Source organism: Portunus trituberculatus, chromosome 42 (assembly GCF_017591435.1).
Source record: "Portunus trituberculatus isolate SZX2019 chromosome 42, ASM1759143v1, whole genome shotgun sequence".
NCBI lineage: Eukaryota > Metazoa > Arthropoda > Malacostraca > Decapoda > Portunidae > Portunus > Portunus trituberculatus.
In genome coordinates, this window is record NC_059296.1 from 11,204,600 (window position 1) to 11,226,937 (window position 22,338).

General features: G+C 45.0%; 1 protein-coding gene across 3 annotated transcripts in view; it reads left to right on the forward strand.

Annotated features, from left to right (window-relative positions):
* The window catches only part of LOC123517520, a 328,170-nt gene that overhangs the window by 284,377 nt on the left and 21,455 nt on the right, over positions 1-22,338 (forward strand). The window contains exon 7 of one of the 3 annotated variants that reach the window (XM_045277656.1): positions 544-680. The exons of the other annotated variants lie outside the window; for them this stretch is intronic. Coding sequence (XP_045133591.1) covers positions 544-588 — 45 coding nt within the window. The 3' untranslated portion in view covers positions 589-680. Of the gene's footprint in view, positions 1-543; positions 681-22,338 lie in introns of those variants that run through there. 3 annotated transcript variants of the gene reach the window in all.

Here is a 22,338-nt window from a genome sequence, read left to right on the forward strand (position 1 = left end):
GCGGCAAGAACGGGTCAAGCTATCTAGCGGTCGCAACGAAGAGGCTATCGTTGTGATCGGCGGCCTCCCCTTCAGCGAGGTGGCAGGTGAGACGAGTCCCTCTCCTCCCCCTCCCAATAGTCTGATAAGGGCGAGGAGAAGAAGGGGAGAAAAGAGATAGGGAGAAAGAGAGAGAGAGAGAGAGAGAGAGAGAGAGAGAGAGAGAGAGAGAGAGAGAGAGAGAGAGAGAGAGAGAGAGAGAGAGAGAGAGAGAGAGAGAGAGAGAGAGAGAGAGAGAGAGAGAGAGAGAGAGAGAGAGAGAGAGAGAGAGAGAGAGAGGGGTCGGAGAGAGTGGGGGCGGAGAGTGAGGGTGAAGTAGGCAGAGAAGTGAGGTAAGGATTGCTATGAAATGTAATATCCCTGTTTTCCGAGAATAGATAAAGAAATGAGAGAGAGAGAGAGAGAGAGAGAGAGAGAGAGAGAGAGAGAGAGAGAGAGAGAGAGAGAGAGAGAGAGAGACTGACTACATATAAATCTCACACACTTTTTTTGTTATTTCAGAAGTCATTGTGGTTCGAAGTCTGGTGTGTCGAACTAGTAAAAAGTTAGAAGAAAAAAGTCACCGGGCAGCTTCCATCAACCGAATCCCCTTACAACCCGCCAGACAGGAGAGGTTGGTCACCTTTTGCCATGTTTACGTGTAAAACTTTCCTCGTTTCATATTTTCTATCACCGCTTCAAGCCGTGTGGCGCCAGCACGGGGCCAGCACGGAAGGCGTACGAAGAAAAGGCAGAGAATATTAAAAGAAACGATTGTGTGGAGAGAGAGAGAGAGAGAGAGAGAGAGAGAGAGAGAGAGAGAGAGAGAGAGAGAGAGAGAGAGAGAGAGAGAGAGAGAGAGAGAGAGAGAGAGAGAGAGAGAGAGAGAGAGAGAGAGAGAGAGAGAGAGAGAGAAAGAGAAAGAGAAAGAGAGAGAGAGAGAGAGAGAGAGAGAGAGACAGACAGACAGACAGACAGCTACACAGACAGACAGACAGAGAGAGAGAGAAAAAAAATTGGGGCGGGGTACCAGAAAGACGAGGGAGATGTATTTGGAGCAAGTGATTAGAACGGTGTGGATGAGAGGGGAAAAAAAATATTCGTAAATGTTCACAAATAATGTTAGGTATGTGAGAAAAAGGAAAAAAAGCAATACTTGACTAAAACACCTTTTGACTTTTTATGGCTTCTTTGAAATTCCTGCATCTGATTAATGTTGAACTGAAATAAATCCGGTTTTTTTTTTTTTCGGATGCCACCAAGTTGTATAATAGAAAACACGAACATGAATCTACTATTACCAACTCGCTTACTTTTACTAAACAGGGATAGAGGAGTGTGAGAGCAAGAATTTCTAGTTCAGGGAACGAAATGAAAATAAGAAAACCGAAAGAGAAAGAGAGGAGAGACTTTCAACAAGCAAACCTGTAAACACAATTATTTATTTCACGAGGTGTCAGTCCTGGAAATGCACCACACATGCTAGTGTTTCTGTGACGAGGCAGCGACGTGGCTTTCCAAATACGTTTGAAGAAAATGATCCTCGGTCTGTCTGTATCCATGTCTCCGTGTCCTCTTGTCCCCTTTCCTCCTTCCGCCCCGTCCCTCCCACCTCTTCTCCTGCCGTTATGTCCCCCTGCCCCTCCAGCTTCTTTTTACATCTTCCCGAAGCTCGCTCTCCACCTCCCTATGTTTTTCTTCCCCATTCACCGTTTCCTCAACCTTCCTCAATCTCACCTTTCTTAACCAGTTCGCTTCCTGTACTCTACACACGTCCACTCTTTCTTCCCTTCACATCCTTTCTCCTAACTACCAAACAATCTCTCTCTCTCTCTCTCTCTCTCTCTCTCTCTCTCTCTCTCTCTCTCTCTCTCTCTCTCTCTCTCTCTCTCTCTCTCTCTCTCTCTCTCTCTCTCTCTCTCTCTCTCTCTCTCTCTCTCTCTCTCGTCTTCAATCGTTTTGCCATTCCTTTCTTTTCTATAATTTTCTAATAACCGTAATTTTTTTTCATGTACCTCCCACTCTATAAAGCTTTCTTCACCCATCGCTGTTCCTTCCTCTTTTATTTCCTCCGCCTTGCCGGTCTGTCAATGCACCCCCGTCTCTCCTCCTCCTCTTTCTTCCATCCTTCGTCTTCTCCTGCCTCCGGGCCGTGGAAGGAGGGCGCCTCGCTGCATTCATCACTCGCCGTCAGCATCATCTGGTGAAAAAAGGGTAAAAAATAAGAAAAAAAGCAATAATGCAGCCCTGAAAGTCTTTACCTCCTCCTACCTGGCAGCGGCCTTCTTACCTGCGCAGGATAATCAATTAACGGACGATAATTACCTTCTCGACGCTGCCTCAGTCAAGTTAATGAGATGAGATGAAGCAGAGAGATAAAGAAGCTTCTCAGGAGTTACGTACCAGTGTGTGTGTGTTTGTGTGTGTGTGTGTGTGTGTGTGTGCGCGCGCGTGTGCGTACAATATTTCTTCTGCTCTCTCCTTCCAGTGCCTGAGTTTCTGTAGAGTGAGGGAAGGAACAGGGAGGTTAGAGAAGGAGGGATTCACTCTGAGCAATGTTTGGGTTGAGGGAAAATTGAGATATACGAATAAAAACAGAGACCTCGCTGAAGCCAAAGGTGAGAAAAGAGTGACGTGGCTGTGAGATGAGGAAGAATAAAGAGAGGGTTTGCAGGAAGAGGTAAGGAGGTGGAGACGAGGAGAGTAAAGTACATGAATGATGAATGTAAGGTACTCTTTATCGTGGACACTCCATTAAGAGGAGGAAGAGAAAGAGGAGAAGGGGTGGAGAGGAAACGTCAGAATTGATTGATTGATTGATCGATTGAATGTGATAAAGTTCAGGCCTTACTGGCGTCCCGTTACTTATTCCCTTTTTTGCCTGGTGCGCAATGGCTCCGGGTTAGTGTAAGAGAGGGAGGGAGGGAGAAGAGAGGGAGAGAGAGAGAGAGGGAAGAAAAAAAGAGGGAGGGAGGGAGTGAGTCATGTACTGAAAACTAGACGAAGGAAAAACTGGACTAAAAAAAAGGTTTAAATGTTTACGTAACTCGAAACTTGCCGAGAACCACCTGCTTCCCTAGTTTCTTCCTTTCTTTTCCTTTTCATCCACGTCTTTTTTTCACTCTCCCGCTTCTTTCACTCCTCCACGCACTCTTATCCTAGGAGTGAGCAGTTGTCTCAGTTTTTAGCCCTTGAATATTAGCTGACATTTAGCGAGGGCACGTCCAGAGTGTGTCCTCAGAGCGAGAAGGTGTATTTATCTCCCACTTATGGCTTGTCATCCCCTGTGCCATTTTCCCCCACGCACCACGCCTGCTTGAACACACACACACACACACACACACACACACGCACACACACACACACACACACACACACACACACACACACACACACACACACACACACACACACACACACACACTCTCTCTCTCTCTCTCTCTCTCTCTCTCTCTCTCTCTCCTCTCTCTCTCTCTCTCTCTCTCTCTCTCTCTCTCTCTCTCTCTCTCTCTCTCTCTCTCTCTCTCTCTCTCTCTCTCTCTCTCTCTCTCTCTCTCATAATTACGGCGTTAATGGAACTTCAGCACTATTGTCAGTTTTCCTTGCTTTCCTGAACATTTCCTTGGCTGCAGCTCACATCTTTATTCTTTAGTGCAACTCATATTTTCTCTTTTTTTTCGCAACTTTTTTTCTTGTTCATCAAATTTAGCTGAAGTGCATCGTGTCTCCTCCTCCTCCTCCTCCTCCTCCTCCTCGTTCCCCTTGCTCTCTTCCTCTTCTTTCAACAACATCTAGTCTCGTCCCCCTCCTTCCTTGCTGAAACGCCCCTTCGCAAATATTGCTTCCCTATTCTGGCCGAGTCTTAAAGCTGTCTGGTGGGAGGGTGGAAGCCTGGCCGCCTCGCAAGGGTGACGCCAACACGAAGGAGATGGAGGAGAATCACATTAGCTATAGTAGTAGTTGTAGTTTTTGTAGTTGCTGTTGTTGTCGTTGTTTTTGTAATAATGGTAGTAGCTGTAGTAGTAGTCTTTTTTTTTCTTCATCATCCCCATTTCTACTTTTTTTTCATACCTTCCTTTTTTTCTTTTTATTCTTCAATTCTTCTTTTCTTGCTTATTTCACTGCGTATCTTTCATCTCCCTCATCGGTACTCCTCTTATTTTTCTTTCTCGTTTACGTTTTCTGCTTTTTTGCCTCCTGCTGTCCTCATTCCTTCCTCTTCTCTGTTATGGAGTACCTTCCAATTTATATGACGCAAAAAAATGAAACACTAATCTTCTCTTTCCTTCTCCTCCTTTTCCTCGTCTATGATCTTTTTCTTCTACTTTTTAATCTTCTTTCCGCAATCTCATCCTCCTCCTCCTCCTCTTCCTCCTTCTGCTCCTCCTCCTCTTCCTCCTTCTGCTCCTCCTCCTCCTCTTCCTCCTTCTCCTCCTCCTCCTCCTCCTCCTCCCTCCTCCTCCTCCTCCTCCTCCTCCTCCTCTCATTTTCCACCATTAGTACATATCCACTAAAAGGAATAGCATCTCTCTCTCTCTCTCTCTCTCTCTCTCTCTCTCTCTCTCTCTCTCTCTCTCTCTCTCGCTCTCGCTCAAATGGAGTGCACCATTCCCGAGTTTCCTCCTAAGACATGAATCACTCTGCCTGTGTTCCTTGCGTCATGTCAAGTGTTCCTTTCCGTGCTCCCCTTCCCCTTAACCTTCTCATTACTCACGTTCATCACTGGCATTTATCATCGTATTCTTTGCCTTTATTTTGGAGAGGTCGGGTAGCAGGAGGTGAAGCACAGTACAGAGTTGGTTATTATTTTTTCTTCTTCTTCTTCTTTCGTTTTTCTCTGTTCCTGGTTTTTTTTTTTTTTTCGTTTTTTTTTTTTTTTTTTTTATTTATTTGTTTTATTTTTTGTTTGCGTTTTGCTTTCGTCTCCTTTTTTTTCTGTTGTTTTCTTTCTCTCTTTTTCTTCTTTTCCTCCTGTTTTCTTTTTTGAGTGTTTAACAGACTGGCTACAGTTGAGTGATTCTCTCTCTCTCTCTCTCTCTCTCTCTCTCTCTCTCTCTCTCTCTCTCTCTCTCTCTCTCTCTCTCTCTCTCTCTCTCTCTCTCTCTCTCTCTCTCTCTCTCTCTCTCTCTCTCTCTCTCTCTCTCTCTCTCTCTCTCTCTCTCTCTCTCTCTCCTTCCTTTATGCGGTATCATTGCCTTCATTTTCTTTCGCTTCTTCCTTTTTTCTTTCGCTTCATATCTTGTGCCATTAGTCTTACCTTTTCATCTCTTCCACTTTCTCCCTCCCTGCCTTCCTCTTCCTCTCCCTCCTCCCTTTCCTCCACTCCTCTCATCATCCTCATTATCTTCGTATCCTTTATTTGTCTCGCTTTTCCTCTTCTTATCTCTTCTTCTTCTCCCTTCTCTTCTTTCTCCTCTCCGCTCTGCTTTTTCTACCTTATTCTCTTTTCTGTTTTCATTCAGTAGTTGGAAGTTACTGAAATGTATATGGATGTTGATACTTATTTGGCTTTTGTAATTTTTATCTAATTCTTCTCATCCTTTTCCTCATTCTCTCCCTCGTCTTCCTTTTTCCTCGTCCTCTCCTTGCTCTCCTAGTCTTTCTACTTCTCTCTCTCTCTCTCTCTCTCTCTCTCTCTCTCTCTCTCTCTCTCTCTCTCTCTCTCTCTCTCTCTCTCTCTCTCTCTCTCTCTCTCTCTCTCTCTCTCATATTTTCCCTCAATATTTTTTTCCTCTCTTAACCTGTTTTCGTCGCCTTCTTTCTCCTCCCTCCTTTCCATTGCATTTTTCCCTCTCCTCTCTCGGTGCCTTTTTTCCACGTCGTGATGAAGTCTTGATTAAACTATTGCTGGCTGTTACATCTTCCCGAATCTTTTTATCACTTTGTTATCATTCATTCCCATTCTTCTTCGCTCACTAACCCCATTACGCCTCATAATTGCAAAGGCTCCAGGTGCCTTGGATGATTGAAAGCAACTACGTAAGGGAAAGGGACAAAAGAAAATGAGAGAGATGTGTATCAGCATCTTAATCAGTCGGATAACTCCAGTCCATGATCTTCTATCACCTCCTGGTCCTCGATGCACGATAAGGAAAACAGAATCTGATCAGTTGCCCCTACATGCGCCTTCCTTCCTTCTTCCCTCCTGCCGCCACCAGATGCCTCCACTGGCGAGACGCGATGCATCCCTTGTTTATAACGGCTAATCACCCCTATTTTCTAGCTTAGCACTATATTACAGGCTTCCTTCCTATCCCCGCGAAAGGAAAAAACTGCTTACATATTACCCCAAAGAGAGGACTCCCTGCTACCTAACTGGCTATATGGAGAGGCGGTAATTGGGCTGACACATGAGCCAAATTACTCTCCAGTTAAAAGGGGGAATGTAGACCCGCTCCGGTGACGTTCGCTGGCTGGGTTAGGCTTGTGCTCGGCCTGGATTGGTACAGGTCTGGACAGAACTAGGCAAGAATAATAAACTGGGATAAATATTAGCTCATTCACTGATAAGATATAAGTATGCACCGAAACACTAACTGAATTGAGAACTAGGTTAGACTTGTGCTCTGCCTACACTGGTAATGGCCTGGACTGTGCTGGGCAAAAGATAAACTAGGTTAGATTTTAACTTAAACATTGATCAAACTGAAACAAGATGCAAACTAGTTACGTTTGTGCTCGGCCTTTGCTTGATTTGAACAGAATCAAGCAAAGAATAAACTGGACTAAATTTCAGCTGAGGTGAACACTGGTAGGGTTCAAACAAAATGCATTGGGATACAGGGCTGCCTACAGGTGAAGTTGGCGAAGCTGACTTTGAGATGGGTGGAGCTGGATTTGGCAGTGCAGGTGGGTACTGGGTAGGGTAGGGAGGCTGCAGTCTGGCTGTCTGGGATGGGCAGAGTAGATAGGGAGAGTGAGCGTGTGGCAGGTGTTCGAGTATAAGGCCTCAGTAACAAGGATGTAGACATACATTGACAGACAGGGAGATAAGTAGTCATCATCATCATCATTTTCAATTTTTTTTTTTTTTATGATTCCACTGCAGGACAAAGCCTTCCTTCTGTCCCCCTCGGATCAACTCTGCCGGCTGTCTGTCTGCCCCGCATAGCCTCAGCAAAAACGCTTTATCTCATATCTCCATCTCTTTCTCTGTCTGTTCTACTTTTTTCTCTTTTCTCTCTTTTCTTTTACCATTCCTATTATTACTCTTCGAAAAATTTACAATATTCTAAAACAGAATATATATATATATATATATATATATATATATATATATATATATATATATATATATATATATATATATATATATAAAGGAGAAAATGGAGAAAGGAGATGAGGCTGAAGGAGTCCCGCTCAGAAGACATCGTTAAAATGCTTCTTGCATAATGAAAGGCTAAAGGTCCCCTGCCCACCCTGTAATGGTCCTCATACTTTCCTGAATGCCGTTCCCACGTAATGCTGTGTTTTTGTTGTACAAAGAATGTTTAAATGACCTTGAACTAAATTCCCTTGATTGTGCAAAGGCTCCGGCATGCTGAGGGGCGGCCACGGCTCCTAATGAGTTGCAGAGGCGAACCTGCTCATAAGAAATTTTTATTTTCCGCTTAATCCATTCAGAAACTCCCATTTTCGAGACAGGATATAATTATCCCTCTCAGTGTTCCAGCAAGGCAGTATTCACCCCGGAACTGTCGACCATCTATCCGGCGAGAGGCGGATCATTAAAACTAAACTTGATTTATCTCAATCGACCCTTCCACCAGCTTTCACGAACATGTCCAACACTTCAAAGAAATGCATATCAAGTATTTCTACGAGTCTCTTGTGTTACATAAACATGAATGAACAGTTGAAATTTTGATAGAATGCAAGATTAGGAATGATCGAATGAGACGCGTCACCAGACGTCTGAAGTCTGTTGTCACCTGGAGACTCGTGCTCACAAAAGAGACTCAAAGCAAGAGACTGAAATTCATAAGTAATGACTTCCACGCACCGCCATACACTACAGAGATTCTAGGAACGTGCAAAGGCAGAGTAAGCAAGCAGTGAGCCGTGTGAATCTTGCCAAATTGTATTAGATTAGTAATTCCCTCACACACAAGCAGTCCTGTCGTTGTATGTAACTGTTCTACCCCGCCTTTACTTAAATCCTTCCCTTAATCTTGAGTCGTAAGGATGATGATAGTCTCCTTATAAAACTCCGACAATTGACAGATTATTAGCCAATCAATCAACAATAAGATTGAGAAGAAAAAGCGAGACATGCTGTAAGTTAACTTCTTTATACCCTTACACCTCCCTCAACTTTTTCTACATTAACTTCTGCAACATTCGCGGTCTTAGATCTAATTTTCAATCTGTGGAACACCACCTCTCCTCTACTAAACCTCATCTTCTTTTCCTCACCGAAACACAGCTGTCTGAGGCAACTGACAGTAGCCCCTTCTCTGTTCCCTCCTACTTTCTCTATTCTCATTTTCATTCCAAAGCTGGATGTTGCGTCTATGTACGCAACGACTTAACTTGCTCTCGTCCCCACGCTCTTGAGTCTTCCGAATTTTTCACCATCTGGCTATGACTTCAGTCACTCTCAAACTAAATTAATCTGTGCTGTTTATCTCTCCCCCTAACTCTTCTGACTATAGTAATTTCTTCGACTACTTAACTTCTAAAGTGGAGCACATTCTGTCCCTCTACCCTTTCGCTGAGATTTCCATTCTTGGAGATTTCAATGTTCACCACCAGCTTTGGCTTTCCTCTTCCTTCACTGACCACCCTGGTGAACTAGACTTCAACTTTGCTATCCTCCATGACCTAGAGCAATTGGTGCAACACCCTACTTGTATTCCTGACCGTCTTGGAGACACGCCCAACATTCTTGATCTCTTCCTCACCTCTAACCCTTCTGCTTATGCTGTCACCCTTTCATCTCCGTTGGGCTCCTCCGATCACAATCTCATTTCTGTATCTTGTCCTATTTTTCCAATCCCTCCGCAGGATCCCCAAAGCGAAGGTGCCTCTGGCGTTTTGCCTCTGCCAGTTGGGGGACCTGAGGAGGTATTATGCTGATTTTCCTGGAATGATTATTGCTTCCGTGTCAGAGACCCATCTCTTTGTGCTGAACGCATAACAGAGGTGTTAGTATCTGGCATGGAGGCGTACATTCCTCATTCTTTTCTCAACCTAAACCTTCTAAACCTTGGTTTAACTCAGCCTGTTCTCGTGCTATACATGATAGAGAGGTTGCCCACAAAAGGTACTTGAGCCTTCCATCTCCTGAATCTCATGCACTTTATATCTCTGCCCGGAATCATGCCAAGTCTGTTCTTCAACTTGCCAAACACTCTTTCATAAATAGGAAATGTCAAAATCTTTCAAACTCAAACTCTCCTCGTGACTTCTGGCATCTAGCCAAAAACATCTCAAATAACTTCACTTCTTCATCTTTCCTCCTTTATTTCATCCTGATGGCACCACTGCCATCTCTTCTGTCTCTAAAGCTGAACTCTTTTCTCAAACCTTTGCTCACAACTCCACCTTGGACGATTCTGGGCTTGTCCTCCTCTCCTCCTCCCTCTGACTATTTCATGTCTACAATCAAAATTCTTCGTAATGATGTTTTCCATGCCCTTGCTGGCCTAAACCCTCGGAAGGCTTATGGACCTGATGGGGTCCCTCCTATTGTTCTCAAAAACTGTGCTTCTGTGCTTGCACCTTGCCTGGCCAAACTCTTCCAACTTTGTCTATCGACTTCTACCTTTCCTTCCTGCTGGAAGTTCGCCTACATTCAGCCTGTTCCTAAAAAGGGTGACCGTTCTAACCCCTCAAACTACCGTCCTATAGCTTTAATCTCTTGCTTGTCTAAAGTTTTTGAATCTATCCTGAATAGGAAGATTCTCAAACATCTGTCACTTCACAATCTTCTGTCTGATCGCCAGTATGGCTTCCGTCAAGGTCGCTCTACTGGTGATCTTCTGGCTTTCCTTACTGAGTCTTGGTCATCCTCTTTTAGAGATTTCGGTGAAACTTTTGCTGTTGCGTTAGACATATCAAAAGCTTTTGATAGAGTCTGGCATAAAGCTTTGATTTCAAAACTGCCCTCCTACGGCTTCTATCCTTCTCTCTGCAACTTTATCTCAAGTTTCCTTTCCGACCGCTCTATTGCTGCTGTGGTAGACGGCTACTGTTCTTCTCCTAAACCTATTAATAGTGGTGTTCCTCAGGGTTCTGTCCTGTCACCCACTCTCTTTCTATTATTCATTAATGACCTTCTTAACCAAACTTCTTGCCCTATCCACTCCTACGCTGATGATACCACCTACATCTTTCCACGTTCTTTCAGAGACGTCCAACCCTTCAGGAAATCAACAGATCACGCGGGGACGCCACGGAACGCCTGACTTCCGATCTTTCTAAGATTTCCGATTGGGGCAGAGAAAATCTAGTAGTTTTCAATGCCTCAAAACTCAATTCCTCCATCTATCAACTCGACACAACCTTCCAGACAACTATCCCCTCTTCTTCAATGACACTCAACTGTCTCCCTCTTCCACAATGAATATCCTCGGTCTGTCCTTTGCTCATAATCTTAACTGGAAACTTCACATCTCATCTCTTGCTAAAACAGCTTCTATGAAATTAGGTGTTCTGAGGCGTCTCCGACAGTTTTTCTCGCCCCTCCAACTGCTTACTCTGTATAAGGGCCTTATCCGTCCCTGTATGGAGTACTCTTCGCATGTTTGGGGGTTCCAGTCACACAGCTTTGCTTGATAGGGTGGAATCGAAAGCTCTTCGTCTCATCAACTCCCTCCTCTGACTAACTGTCTTCAGTCTCTTTCTCACCGGCGAAATGTTGCATCCCTTTCTATATTTTATCGCTATTTTCATGGTAACTGTTCTACTGATCTTACTAACTGCATGCCTCCCCTCCTCCTGCGGCCACGCTGCACAAGGCTTTCATCTTCCTCTCATCCCTATTTTGTCCAACTCTCTAATGCAAGAGTTAACCAGTACGCTCAATCATTCATCCCTTTCGCTGGTAAACTCTGGAACTCCCTCCCTGCATCTGTATTTCCGAATTCCTATAACTTGTCTTCTTTTAAGAGGGAGGTATCGAGGCATTTGCTCCCCTAATTCTGGCTGACGGTTTTGCCACTTTTTGAACTCTTTGGAGAGCCAGCGCTCAAGTGGGCCTTTTTCTAACTTTCTTTTTTTTGCCCTCTTCCCTACGTAAAAAAAAAAAAAAAAAAAAGCAGTTGACAAATTCTTAACAAACTATAGAAGTTAGAATTGAGAAAAGCTAGACACAGTGAAAGTTATTTTTAAGCCCCCAACAAATGATAGATTATTAGCCAATCACATGAGTTAAGACAGAAATAAGAAGATAAGCCCAACGAAATCAAGTCAGTGCAGAAAGTTCCTCCTTCCTCCGATCACACCTGCACCTGCTGAGATTATTCCTGCCCTTATACAGCGAAGAGACTCAGAACATCAACAAACTGCTGTGTAATTAGAGTAATATATTTCCTTGCCCATTTTTTGTTCCGACCCTCGGCTCGAGACCCTCCCCTGCGAACGATACTTGGGCAAAGCATCCACTCGCTCAAGATTTGCGAGAAGGAGGAGGAGGAGGAGGAGGAGGAGGAGGAGGAGGGGTGCAGGATTAAAAAAAAAAGAACCCCAGCCATGTTATCTATCAGGGAGGCTCACCCCTGGGCAGGTTTACGAGGAGACAGTCTGTGTAACGCCCCTGCCTTCTTGCCATACACGGGACGGGACGGTGAGGCGAAGGGGAGGTGATAGAGGAGGTGCGGGTGGTTGAGGAGGCGGTGGGCACGTTGAGGATAATGCGGCAGAGGCTGTAGCAATGATGGGGGAAGTAGAGTTAGTAAGGAAGGTGGTAGGTGGGAGGGGGATGGGAAGTAGGTACTGAGGGAGGTCAGAGTGCTTTGTAAGTGAGGGGAATGGGACAAGGAAGGTGAAAGGGAGGGATGGGAAGACTGCTGAGGTGATGAGGAAGTTGGCAGTGTTCTTATACCGAAGATACTTTTTGATGGTGTTTATTCCATGATGGTGGTGGAGTTGTTGCAGTGAATTGATATATGTCATGAATGAAAACACCATGAAATTTTTTTTTATGAGAGGAAAAAGATATTGAAGTCATCCATACAACTTATTCTCTTCTTTATCATCATCATCATCCTCCTTTTCTTTTCCTCCTCCTCCTCCTCCTCCTGCTCTCGTGGTCAAAATTCACCCATCCATCATAACCTCCGCCCAGCCTACTCCATCACCCCATCTTTATCCTCCGCCCCTCACCATCACCACCATCACGGTCATGGCCGCTGGCCGTCACCATCATTACCATCACGAGTCTTTTCCGAGGTTAGTATGCTCTCCACGGACACATCATCATCATCACCATCATCAGCGTCTCCATCACTTATTTATTTTACGAATCTCATTTTGTTTGTTTCAGTTTCTTCATTTATATCCTTTTTGATTTTCCTTCTTGGGAGAAAGTACCACGTTTTCTTACATTGCTAAGGTCTTTTTTATATATTGCGAGCACTATAGAATGTTTCCATAGACACAGAAAGAGAAAGAAAGATATTCGAAGGTTATTCTTATTTTTATTTTTAGGTCACAAAACTAGTTAGGAGCCTCTAGCACAGGAGTAAGTGTTTAGAAAGTCGTAGGTGGTTATGGGAAAATATGTATCCAGTAGTGAAAGAGTCAAATCAGCGTGACACCGCTGCAGCACATCCCCGCCACGCCTTTTGGCTCACTCCATGTACCGCTAGCTGCCCTGCTTACCCTCACCCCCGCCCTCCACTCTCCGCCCTCTCCTCCGCCACAATCATCCCCGCCACGTGTTACTGCCTTCATGGTTGCTCCTGAGAGTGATAAACAGCGACTATTGATGTCTCGTATTCCTATTTGAGGTATTGTTTTAAGTAGTAATGAATGTTTTTATATGTGTTTGCGTTCTTCCATGTTTTTTCTCCTTTTCTTTATTTTTTTGTTGTCATCTCTTTTTTCATTGCCGGTCCTCTATCTTCCTCTTTTTTCTCCTTATATTTCATTTGCGTTTACTATCGTACAAGTCTCCATTTTCCATACATTTATTATTTTGCCTAATTATCGTTGTTGGAAAAAAAAATCATTTTGATTAAAATCATTTACTTCTTTTATGAATGTGATCATGATCCCAAAAGAACACACACACACACACACACACACACACACACACACACACACACACACACACACACACACGCACACACACACACACACACACACACACACACACACACACACACACACACACACACCTCTTAGCCGCAGTCCTGGAAGACTCTGTATAATAATTATCCAGAGACACGAGTAAAGTGCTGTAATTAGTCGGTTAGCTCCTTGCGGGTGTGGCCGAGTCCTCCTATCAGGTGCTTCACGAGCTTGCTTCGACACATGAGAAGCAGCCGTCCAGCATGCGGAAGGTGGCTGACCCGGGGATAATGAGTGGCGAGTCAGGGCCCGAGGGGCTGCCGGGCGGACCAGACATTGAACGGGAGGAGTCAGCTAGGCGGCCGTCTACAGGGTGGAGAGGCCGCTGCGTCCCGCCCGCGCGGCCCCGTAACCCCAGGGCGTCAAGGGGCGAAGGCGATGGTAAAATCAGACTTAAAATACATTTTTGTGGATCCTTTCATGGCCATCGCTCGCTTCTCTCATTCACTTTATAAAGTCTCACTCATTTATTTATTCCCTTTCTTATTTTTCATTCGTCACGCTATTCTTCTGGCAGTTTCAATTATGATACAAGTTTTGAATCGGGTTCTTTACAACACCACCTGAAGTTTTATTCGTTTTTCTGCACGTAACATTTACTGACTTGCCTATTTACATATTGACTCCACATGCTTGTAGAACAACGCGGATATGTTCCCATCCACACTGCACTAAAGCCCTCGCCCACTCTTACCACTTTTGGCACATGGCTGAGTGCCTCGAACTTACCGACATGCTACCTGCACGACAGTCCTCTTCGTGCTATGTCATGTTGGGAGGAACAGAATGAGTAGCTTGAACCACTCACACTGGATGCTGTTACAAGGATACCATTAGTACGAGCCTGCACAGATCTTGTACTGCACGAGTGAACATGTAAATGAAGGAAAGATGGAACATGACAGCTATTAAAGAGGCAGGTCATGGCTGCGTGTGTGAGAGTGTAGTAGGATGCACCGCGCGAAGCTCACGACTGCCCAGACGAGTGATGACCACGTGCCCGTCCCGCCACTCAGCCAGAACGGAACTTCCCTGCATGGACGTGTGATCTGATATCACTCAGCTTACGTAAGCAACATTAATTATCTTAAAAGACTGTCGTATTCGTTTTCTGACGTTTATATTTCACCAAACGGTTATTTGTAATCTTGGTTAACAGTGCGCAGGGGACGGAAAGCTCGCCACTGATTGCATACCATACTTGTTGCCCTTCAGTCATCGGGAAGTCCATTCAATATTTCACTTACGTATCCAGCGTCAGACTGATAGACAAATAGTTTGGTTTCAATACCGACAGAACAAAGTGACACCGTGGATCACTGAGTGCGAGACATAAGGACGAGACATAAGGGACTGCAGCGCCGGAGGTGGTGGGCGGTGGTGGTGGCAGGATGGAGTTGCTGCTTGGAGACGAGCGAAGAGGAAAGAACAGCTAGGTATAGAATCCTGTGGTGGTGGTGGTGGTAGTGGTGGCAGTGGTGGTGACGGTGTATGTTAGCGTGTTTAAAGGGTCGTGGGAACAGGAATATCAGGGAGGGAAATAAAGGGGCGGGGATGGAGAGGCTGCGGGCGGGATGTGGTGAGGGCGGGGCCACATAATGTCACCGCCAATGGAGTTTACGATGTTAATATGTAAGTACTACAAAATTTGCATTTTTCGTAAACACACACACACACACACACACACACACACACACACACACACACACACACACACACACACACACACACACACACACACACACACACACACACACACACACACACGGCAAGTTAAGTCACTAAAGTAGATGTAGTAAAGAATTGAGTGCATCAGATTAAAATTCAATTAATAAACTGTCTGAAGAAAATGTCAGTTTAAGAGTGTTTAGTTGGAGAGTGAGGTGTTCAGGTGGAGGACGCCTTAGGTGCGGCTTTTAAGTGTTGAAAAAGGAATAAAGGCGGAGGCATCGTTATCGGGCGAGGATCAGGTAGCGGAGGCCAGCAAGGAGATGCACCCGAGCTCCTTTACCCAGAACACCGGCGGCTGCAGGCTTGGGTGTACACGGTGGCGAGAAAAACACGAAAAGCTTACCATTTTTATACATAATTTCATGGGAATTAAGTAATGTTAGCATGGTTCACTAAACCCCAGACACAAAGAGTTTCTCCTTTTTATCACGAGCAATTTTCTCACAACACAGTGCAAAGTTCACCACATAAAGAGGCGTGGAGGCTACAGTTCATTGGCCTGTGAATGGAAGCTCTCTCGTCTCTTTTCCTTTGCTTCTTTATAAATTAAGGAATATTGTTTGCCACTAACAGTCACTTTCATGCCGCGGTCGTGACTATCAAGAGGCAATGGTCGCGGGCCAGACACCCCAAACCTTACAAACGTTCAGTGGTCAGCCTCCTATTAGTTAGTGCTAGAAACAGTAACCTCCATATAAGCAGTGCAAACTTTCCTCCGCATAAATATTATAGCACTGATATATATTTGGTATTTAGCTTCCCTATCTACATAAACATCGTTATCAGTAGATTCCGAATGAATAGCACTAGTTTTCTTTCAACTCATAACGCATGCCTCTGTAGTTTTTTTTTATTATTATTTTCTGGGTAGGTTGTTTTATGATTTCTTCTTGTCCCTCATCTATGTAAGGTCACAACTTAATCAACTAGTTCCCAGCGCATCTTTATCTTAGTCCCATATTCCCAAAGGCTTTGCTCTCATTACGACCATTTTCAAATGTCACAGATTATTAGACGAGTTCTGAAGAGTGTTCCTCCTATTAGTAATATCAAGATTTTGTTAATCAGTCATTGAAACTTTAAAATACCCTAAAAAATAAATGTTACTTCAACTAGATTCTTTTGAAAGTAATCGTGGTGAAGCACAGAAGCGTTTCAGAATATGGTCACCAGTTCCGCAAATGTCTCTGTGGCTGCATGTGTTCACCCGCTCATTAGGGGATCACCAGACACCCTCCTCCACCCTTCCTTCCCACGGCTTTATGGGCTGTGCAGACGATCAGTTTTGCCCTTATCCAGATAACTTAACATGTGGCTGTGGAAAAGAAATAGTAAAGGTCTGATGAGTAGCGTTCTGTTTCTGAGAATAATTACTCAGAGCTGTGATTATAAAGTCTTCCATCAAACCTTCTCTCCTTTTTGTGCGTGAAGAGGTGGAGTATGTGGAAGCGCCTCATTTCGGCTTGCCTGCGATGTATGGCTCGCTGCCTCTTACTGGACATTTAATCTTAGGTAAGGTAATTGCATCGTCTGGCCGGCCCTTCCCTCCAGCGTGGCTCACAACATCCCGTAGCCTCTGGGATATTGACCTCTGATCAGGTTACCATGTGCAGATTGCCTCCTTGCGCACGTTTAATCTCCGCCGCTAATTTTATAGCCAATCTTGGTCAATATTTGAACATGAATCAGTCGCTGAACGATTAAAAAGTGATTGTGCATAAAAACTTTTATGTTTACCGCCTTGCCTAATTATACCTCAAAAGTGTACGTGTGTGTGTGTGTGTGTGTGTGTGTGTGTGTGTGTGCGTGTGTGCGCGTGCGTGCGTGCGCGTGTGCGTGCGCGTGTGCGTGTGCGTGTCCAGGAAAGGAACTAAGTGTCATTGACCTGTTTGATTCTGTAGATTTGTTTGTTTATGGGTATAATCTCTTGTCGGAACTTTGTTTTCGATGCTTTATTTCGATTTGCTTCTTGGGCCACAGGTTTCTGGAACGTACAAATGGCTGTAGTTGAAGGATAAGTAGTGTTGGTTGCTGGGGCTGAGCTGTGGTGGTGGTGGTGGTGGGGATTCTGCTCCCAACAGGTGACCCTCGATCCTCTCCGTCGCTAAACTTGCTTGTCATCGTGACGTCATGAGCCTCGCTGTCTCACGAGACGATCTTTACAGACTACTTCCACCAAGTTGTGTTGTTGCTAAGCCTCCCTATAGATGCTTTCAGGGGATAAAGAGAAAAAAATGGTCTCTGAACGAGGTGCTGTGTCCGATGGTGTGCCAGCCGTAGGAGACACCCGCCGGACACACGTGCAGAACTCCTGGACTAAGTATTCTGAGAGGAGTGTGAGCAGTGCTGGAAGTGTAGGCTCTCGAGGGTATTCGCTCAGCCCCGGGGAGCCCCACGTCCTCCGCTCGTCAAGGAGTTTGCATGATGTAAGTAACCTCGGCACAGACGTGTTATAAGGCTTGTTCTCAAAGGCACAGTCTGGAACTACGACTTAGACTGTCTGCAGTGGGAAGTGGGGAGGTGGAGCGGTGAGACGGCGGAGATGTTACCGGTAGGGGGAGCGACGAGCAACGAATTGCTAAATGAAACATGCAAGACGACGACGCATGTTGTCGAGGGGAGGAGGAAGAAGAGGAGGAAAAGTGAGAGGGAGATGAAAAAAGAAGAAGAAGAAGAAGAGAAGGAGGAAGAGGAGGAGTGAAAAAAGAAGAGGAGGAGGAGGAGGAAGAGGAGGAGGAGAGGAGGACAAGAGAAAGAGAGGGAAAGAAGAAGAGGGAAAAGAAGAAAAAAGACGAAGACGAAGAGGAGGAGGAGGAGGAGGAGGAGGAAGAAAAGAAAAAATTGCAGTGGGGATTTTTCAAAGGCAAAAACTGAACTGCAAAATAGTGCGGCCAAGCAAACACAGCGCGGCAAGAAGGGTGCAGGGACCATCTGGCCGACACCACCACCACCGTATTATCCATCATGCACCACGCCGAAAATTGCCGTTTTTGTGCCTTGCACATTATTTGCATGACAAATAGGGTTATTTGCATAATGGTGGAGCCACGGGAACGAAGAGACTCGCAGCAGGACCATTACCACCGGATTCTCCTGCGGCTGTGCGAGGCTTCCTGTGGCGGTGGCAGCGGTGGTGGTGGTGGTAATGGTGGTGGTGGTAGTGGTGGTGGTGGCGGTGGCAGTGATGGTGGTGTAGTTATAGTGGTGGAGCTTCTGTTTGCCTGACGTCCAAGGAGCTACGTGTCATTTTGGGGGCTAGTGGTTATGGTGGTTGTGGTGGTGCTGACAGTAATAGCGGCCGTGATAGTGGTAGTTGTGGTGCCTTGTTTTATGTAAGAGGGGCGCAGGTTGAGTGTTTAGAAAAAATAGTACAATAAAGTCTACTGAAAGTGCCAGCTCGTAAACTTAGCCTAACGTAACTTAATTAAACCTAACCTAACCAAAATTAAAGAAGTGGTGACGTTAATCTCATGATAGCTCTGTGGGAGGTAATTCGATCTGCATTACATGACAAAACGTTGCCTTTATTATGAATACAAACTCTTTCTCCTCCTCCTACCCGTCCTACTCCTCCTCCTCCTCGTATCGTCCTAAGCTTTATTCTTAGCCACCTATGCGTGTGTGCGTGCATGTGCGTGTGCAGGTGTGTATGACCTATAAGCGTTATTATTGTTTACCTTTTGAGCAAGTCAGTTGCGTAAAAGAATGACGAGGCCGAAAAGTTTATAGACGAACCTGGTAGTGATTGGAACGCTGCCACCTCTCACGATAAAGATTAGGAGAGTATATTGTGTACTTGCATGTTTGCACTCTACGTATGTATTGATAACACAATAACAGAAATAACAACAACAAAAACATATACAAATGAAACTACTATCTATCTATATATCGATGTCGTTCGCTTCCCTTCCTCTTTCTTCGCTTCTTACTAAAAAAAAAAAAAAAATAAGAAAAACCAACGCTATACATCGTCTTTTTTATTCTGTTATTCATCCCGGCCTCCTTTCATGGCGTGTTTTGGGTGGCTTTCTCTCTTTCATTTCACGGGGGGCGCGAGGCTGGGCGTAGCGGGTGTGTTTTACTGCGTGATCGTAACTGCGGCAGGCGATCCTTTATGGCTTATAACCTCTGGGCGGGGGCGGGACGAGGCTCCAACTCTGACTCCTCTTCACCCTTCTCCCAGCACCCCTGACCTTGCTTGCACCACCCACCTGCTCCTGTGTGTGTCGGGGTGTGGAAGAGGGAGTGGGAGTGAATGAACGTGGTGTATCCTGTCCTTGCCTTAGTTCATGTTCCAAGGACGAGAGAGAGAGAGAGAGAGAGAGAGAGAGAGAGAGAGAGAGAGAGAGAGAGAGAGAGAGAGAGAGAGAGATCAAGTAGAAAAACTAGGAGAGCAAGGAGGAGGACGAGGAAAAGGAAGACGAGGGAGAGAATGAGGAAAAGGATGAGAAGAATTAAATAAAGATTACAAAAGCCAAATAAGTATCAACATCCATATAAATTTTAGTAACTTCCAACTACTGATTGAAAATAGAGAAAGAGAATAAGGTAGAAAAAGCAGAGCGGAGAGGAGAAGGAAGAGAAGGGAGAAGAAGAAGAGATAAAAAGAAGAGGAAAAGCGAGACAAATAAAGGATACGAAGAGAGAGAGACGCATCTTAACTATAGCAACTTCATCCTTCATGATGTTGCTGAAGTTCCCCAGAAGACGTTGAATCTGAAGTAGTGTGAATGAATTTCCCATCTATGTAGGCGACAGTGTAAGCAACTTTCATCATACCAGATAGTGAAGAAGTGGCGCGTTCAATGTCAACGACTAATACTTATCGGCTTATATATAGATGTTTTCATATTCACTCATCCAGTTTTATTTTCAAGGAGGACAATGCTTCTCTGCGGCAATTATTAGCAAGGAAGACGCATCAAAGTCATGTGTGGGCGGAATAAAGGCTTCCAATTAACCAACCAGGTCTCTCAGCTCCCAGCCCTGCGTCGCTCGAAGACTCACGAAGCTCCAGTGAAAACATTGTTGATGGAAGACAGAACGATTTATTCACTCTTTGAACCCAGGTTGTCTGTCGTCATATTCATTAGTGTTGGATCACTTATTGAAGCGTTCAGTTAGCAAATCAATAGACTGTGTAAACTGTTGAATACAAAGTTTATTTCAAGTCCAAAGTGCACCGATATATCTAACAGCTTTATATACCTTGGTCTGACATGTTTGGAGGCTCCTGGCGTCACTGTTCTATCCCCTGCATGCTAAGCCACCCTGACACTTGTTCTTTTGTTCCTCGTGTGACTACGGAGGTTATCCAGTGATTTTTTTCAGAGACTAGTGAAGCTGCAGCCAGGTGTGATTGATCAACTATTGGAAGCACCTTAACAATCATATTTCGTACCTGCATTGCGCTGAGAGACGTATTAACTAGTTCAATATCGCAGAGTTTGCTTCATTGTAGTGCAATGTTTCATCACTCAATGCAGATTTTATTTGTCACGAACACGGTGTCTAGCATATCTGTTTCATCACGAGGTATTGCTTCAACTTATTTCTATATGGAACATGAATCACTTTGCTTTTTACTCGGAGTCAATTCAGAGGAAAGCTTTGCCATGTGATGCGAGCTCTGTCGCAATGAAAGACGCCAAGGCTGAAAAATGCATTGTTGTGATGAAAGGATGAAAATTTAAACGAGAAATGTTGACGATAAATGAAGTAGCGAGTAATAAAAAAAACGATCCTTGACTGTCTCTGTCTGGGAGATACGGTGAGTGGGCGCCTCTTCGAACACATCTTTCTTGGCTTGCTTCGTGCGGGACATAGTTGCTTGTGCTTTCTGGCCCATCCTTGAAGCAATATCTTTATCCAGAGTCACGCATAACGGTGATTAATATCAACTCTAAGTTTACTAGATAACATACCGTGTTGTGTTGTGTGTAGATGTGGTTTGTGACTTGTAAATGAGTGTGCGGAAACTATTCATTTGAGAGAGAGAGAGAGAGAGAGAGAGAGAGAGAGAGAGAGAGAGAGAGAGAGAGAGAGAGAGAGAGAGAGAGAGAGAGACAGAGAGAGAGAGAGAGAGAGAGAGAGAGAGAGAGAGAGAGAAAGACACGTTAAAGTAGACAGGAAGCAAATGTAGGACAATAATATCTAGATTATCATCTATCTGAATTAAACCTGCACACATCTAACGCCCATTTCCTAACCAGCCTCCCCTACCCCCCCCACACACACACAACATCAGTGTCTAGACATGTCTTGTGTAATAACACATTTTGCAACACGTGAAATTGAAATGCTGACGGAAATCTGCCCTCTCATGTGTCACACTTCCAGATTTTAGTCAAGTGAAGGATGCGAGAGAAAAGCCCCGAAACGTGTATCTCTCTCTCTCTCTCTCTCTCTCTCTCTCTCTCTCTCTCTCTCTCTCTCTCTCTCTCTCTCTCTCTCTCTCTCTCTCTCTCTCTCTCTCTCTCTCTCTCTCTCTCTCTCTCTCTCTCTCTCTCTCTCTCTCTCTCTCTCTCTCTCTCTCTCTCTCTCTCTCTCTCTCTCTCTCTCTATTTAAACTATCATACATATATGAGTTGTGTACATTATTTTAGTTCTTTGCTAAAGTTACATTTGCCTTTTGCAACTATCTTAAAGCATGTACATTATAATGAAGCTGGGTGTGTAACCATCTGTGTGTGGTCTCCTTCATCTGCTGTGTGGACAGACGTCGCACGTTCACCACAGCAGTGAAAGCATTCCACCACACTACAGTGGCGGAAGAGAAGGCCCGTTTGTGGGTGCTGGAGCGAGACCTTGGTGCCTCGAGGAGGAGGTCGTTGCTCAATACCGTTCTCGTATTTCGCTTAGATCTCGTCCAGGTAGCTCTCAGGTCCGCTAGGTGAGGAACATTCTGGATCTGCGCTTTATGCAGCACTGTCAGCGCCGCCACTTTCCGGCGGTGATCCAGTGTGTCCCTCAGCACCTGCCTGTCTTCCTGTCTCTGCTGTTGATGCTGCTGCTGTTGTTGTCGCTGCCGCCACGGTTGTCGGGGAAGGTGCTGCTGTCTGGCGTTACTGATAAGGCGTTCTGCTCCCCCCCACCCCCCCCTCTCTCTCTCTCTCTCTCTCTCTCTCTCTCTCTCTCTCTCTCTCTCTCTCTCTCTCTCTCTCTCTCTCTCTCTCTCTCTCTCTCTCTCTCTCTCTCTCTCTCTCTCTCTCTCTCACTTACACATCAATTTCATGAAATAACAGAAAAGAGAGACATCGAGTTCAACACACCCATAGATAACATTTGAAA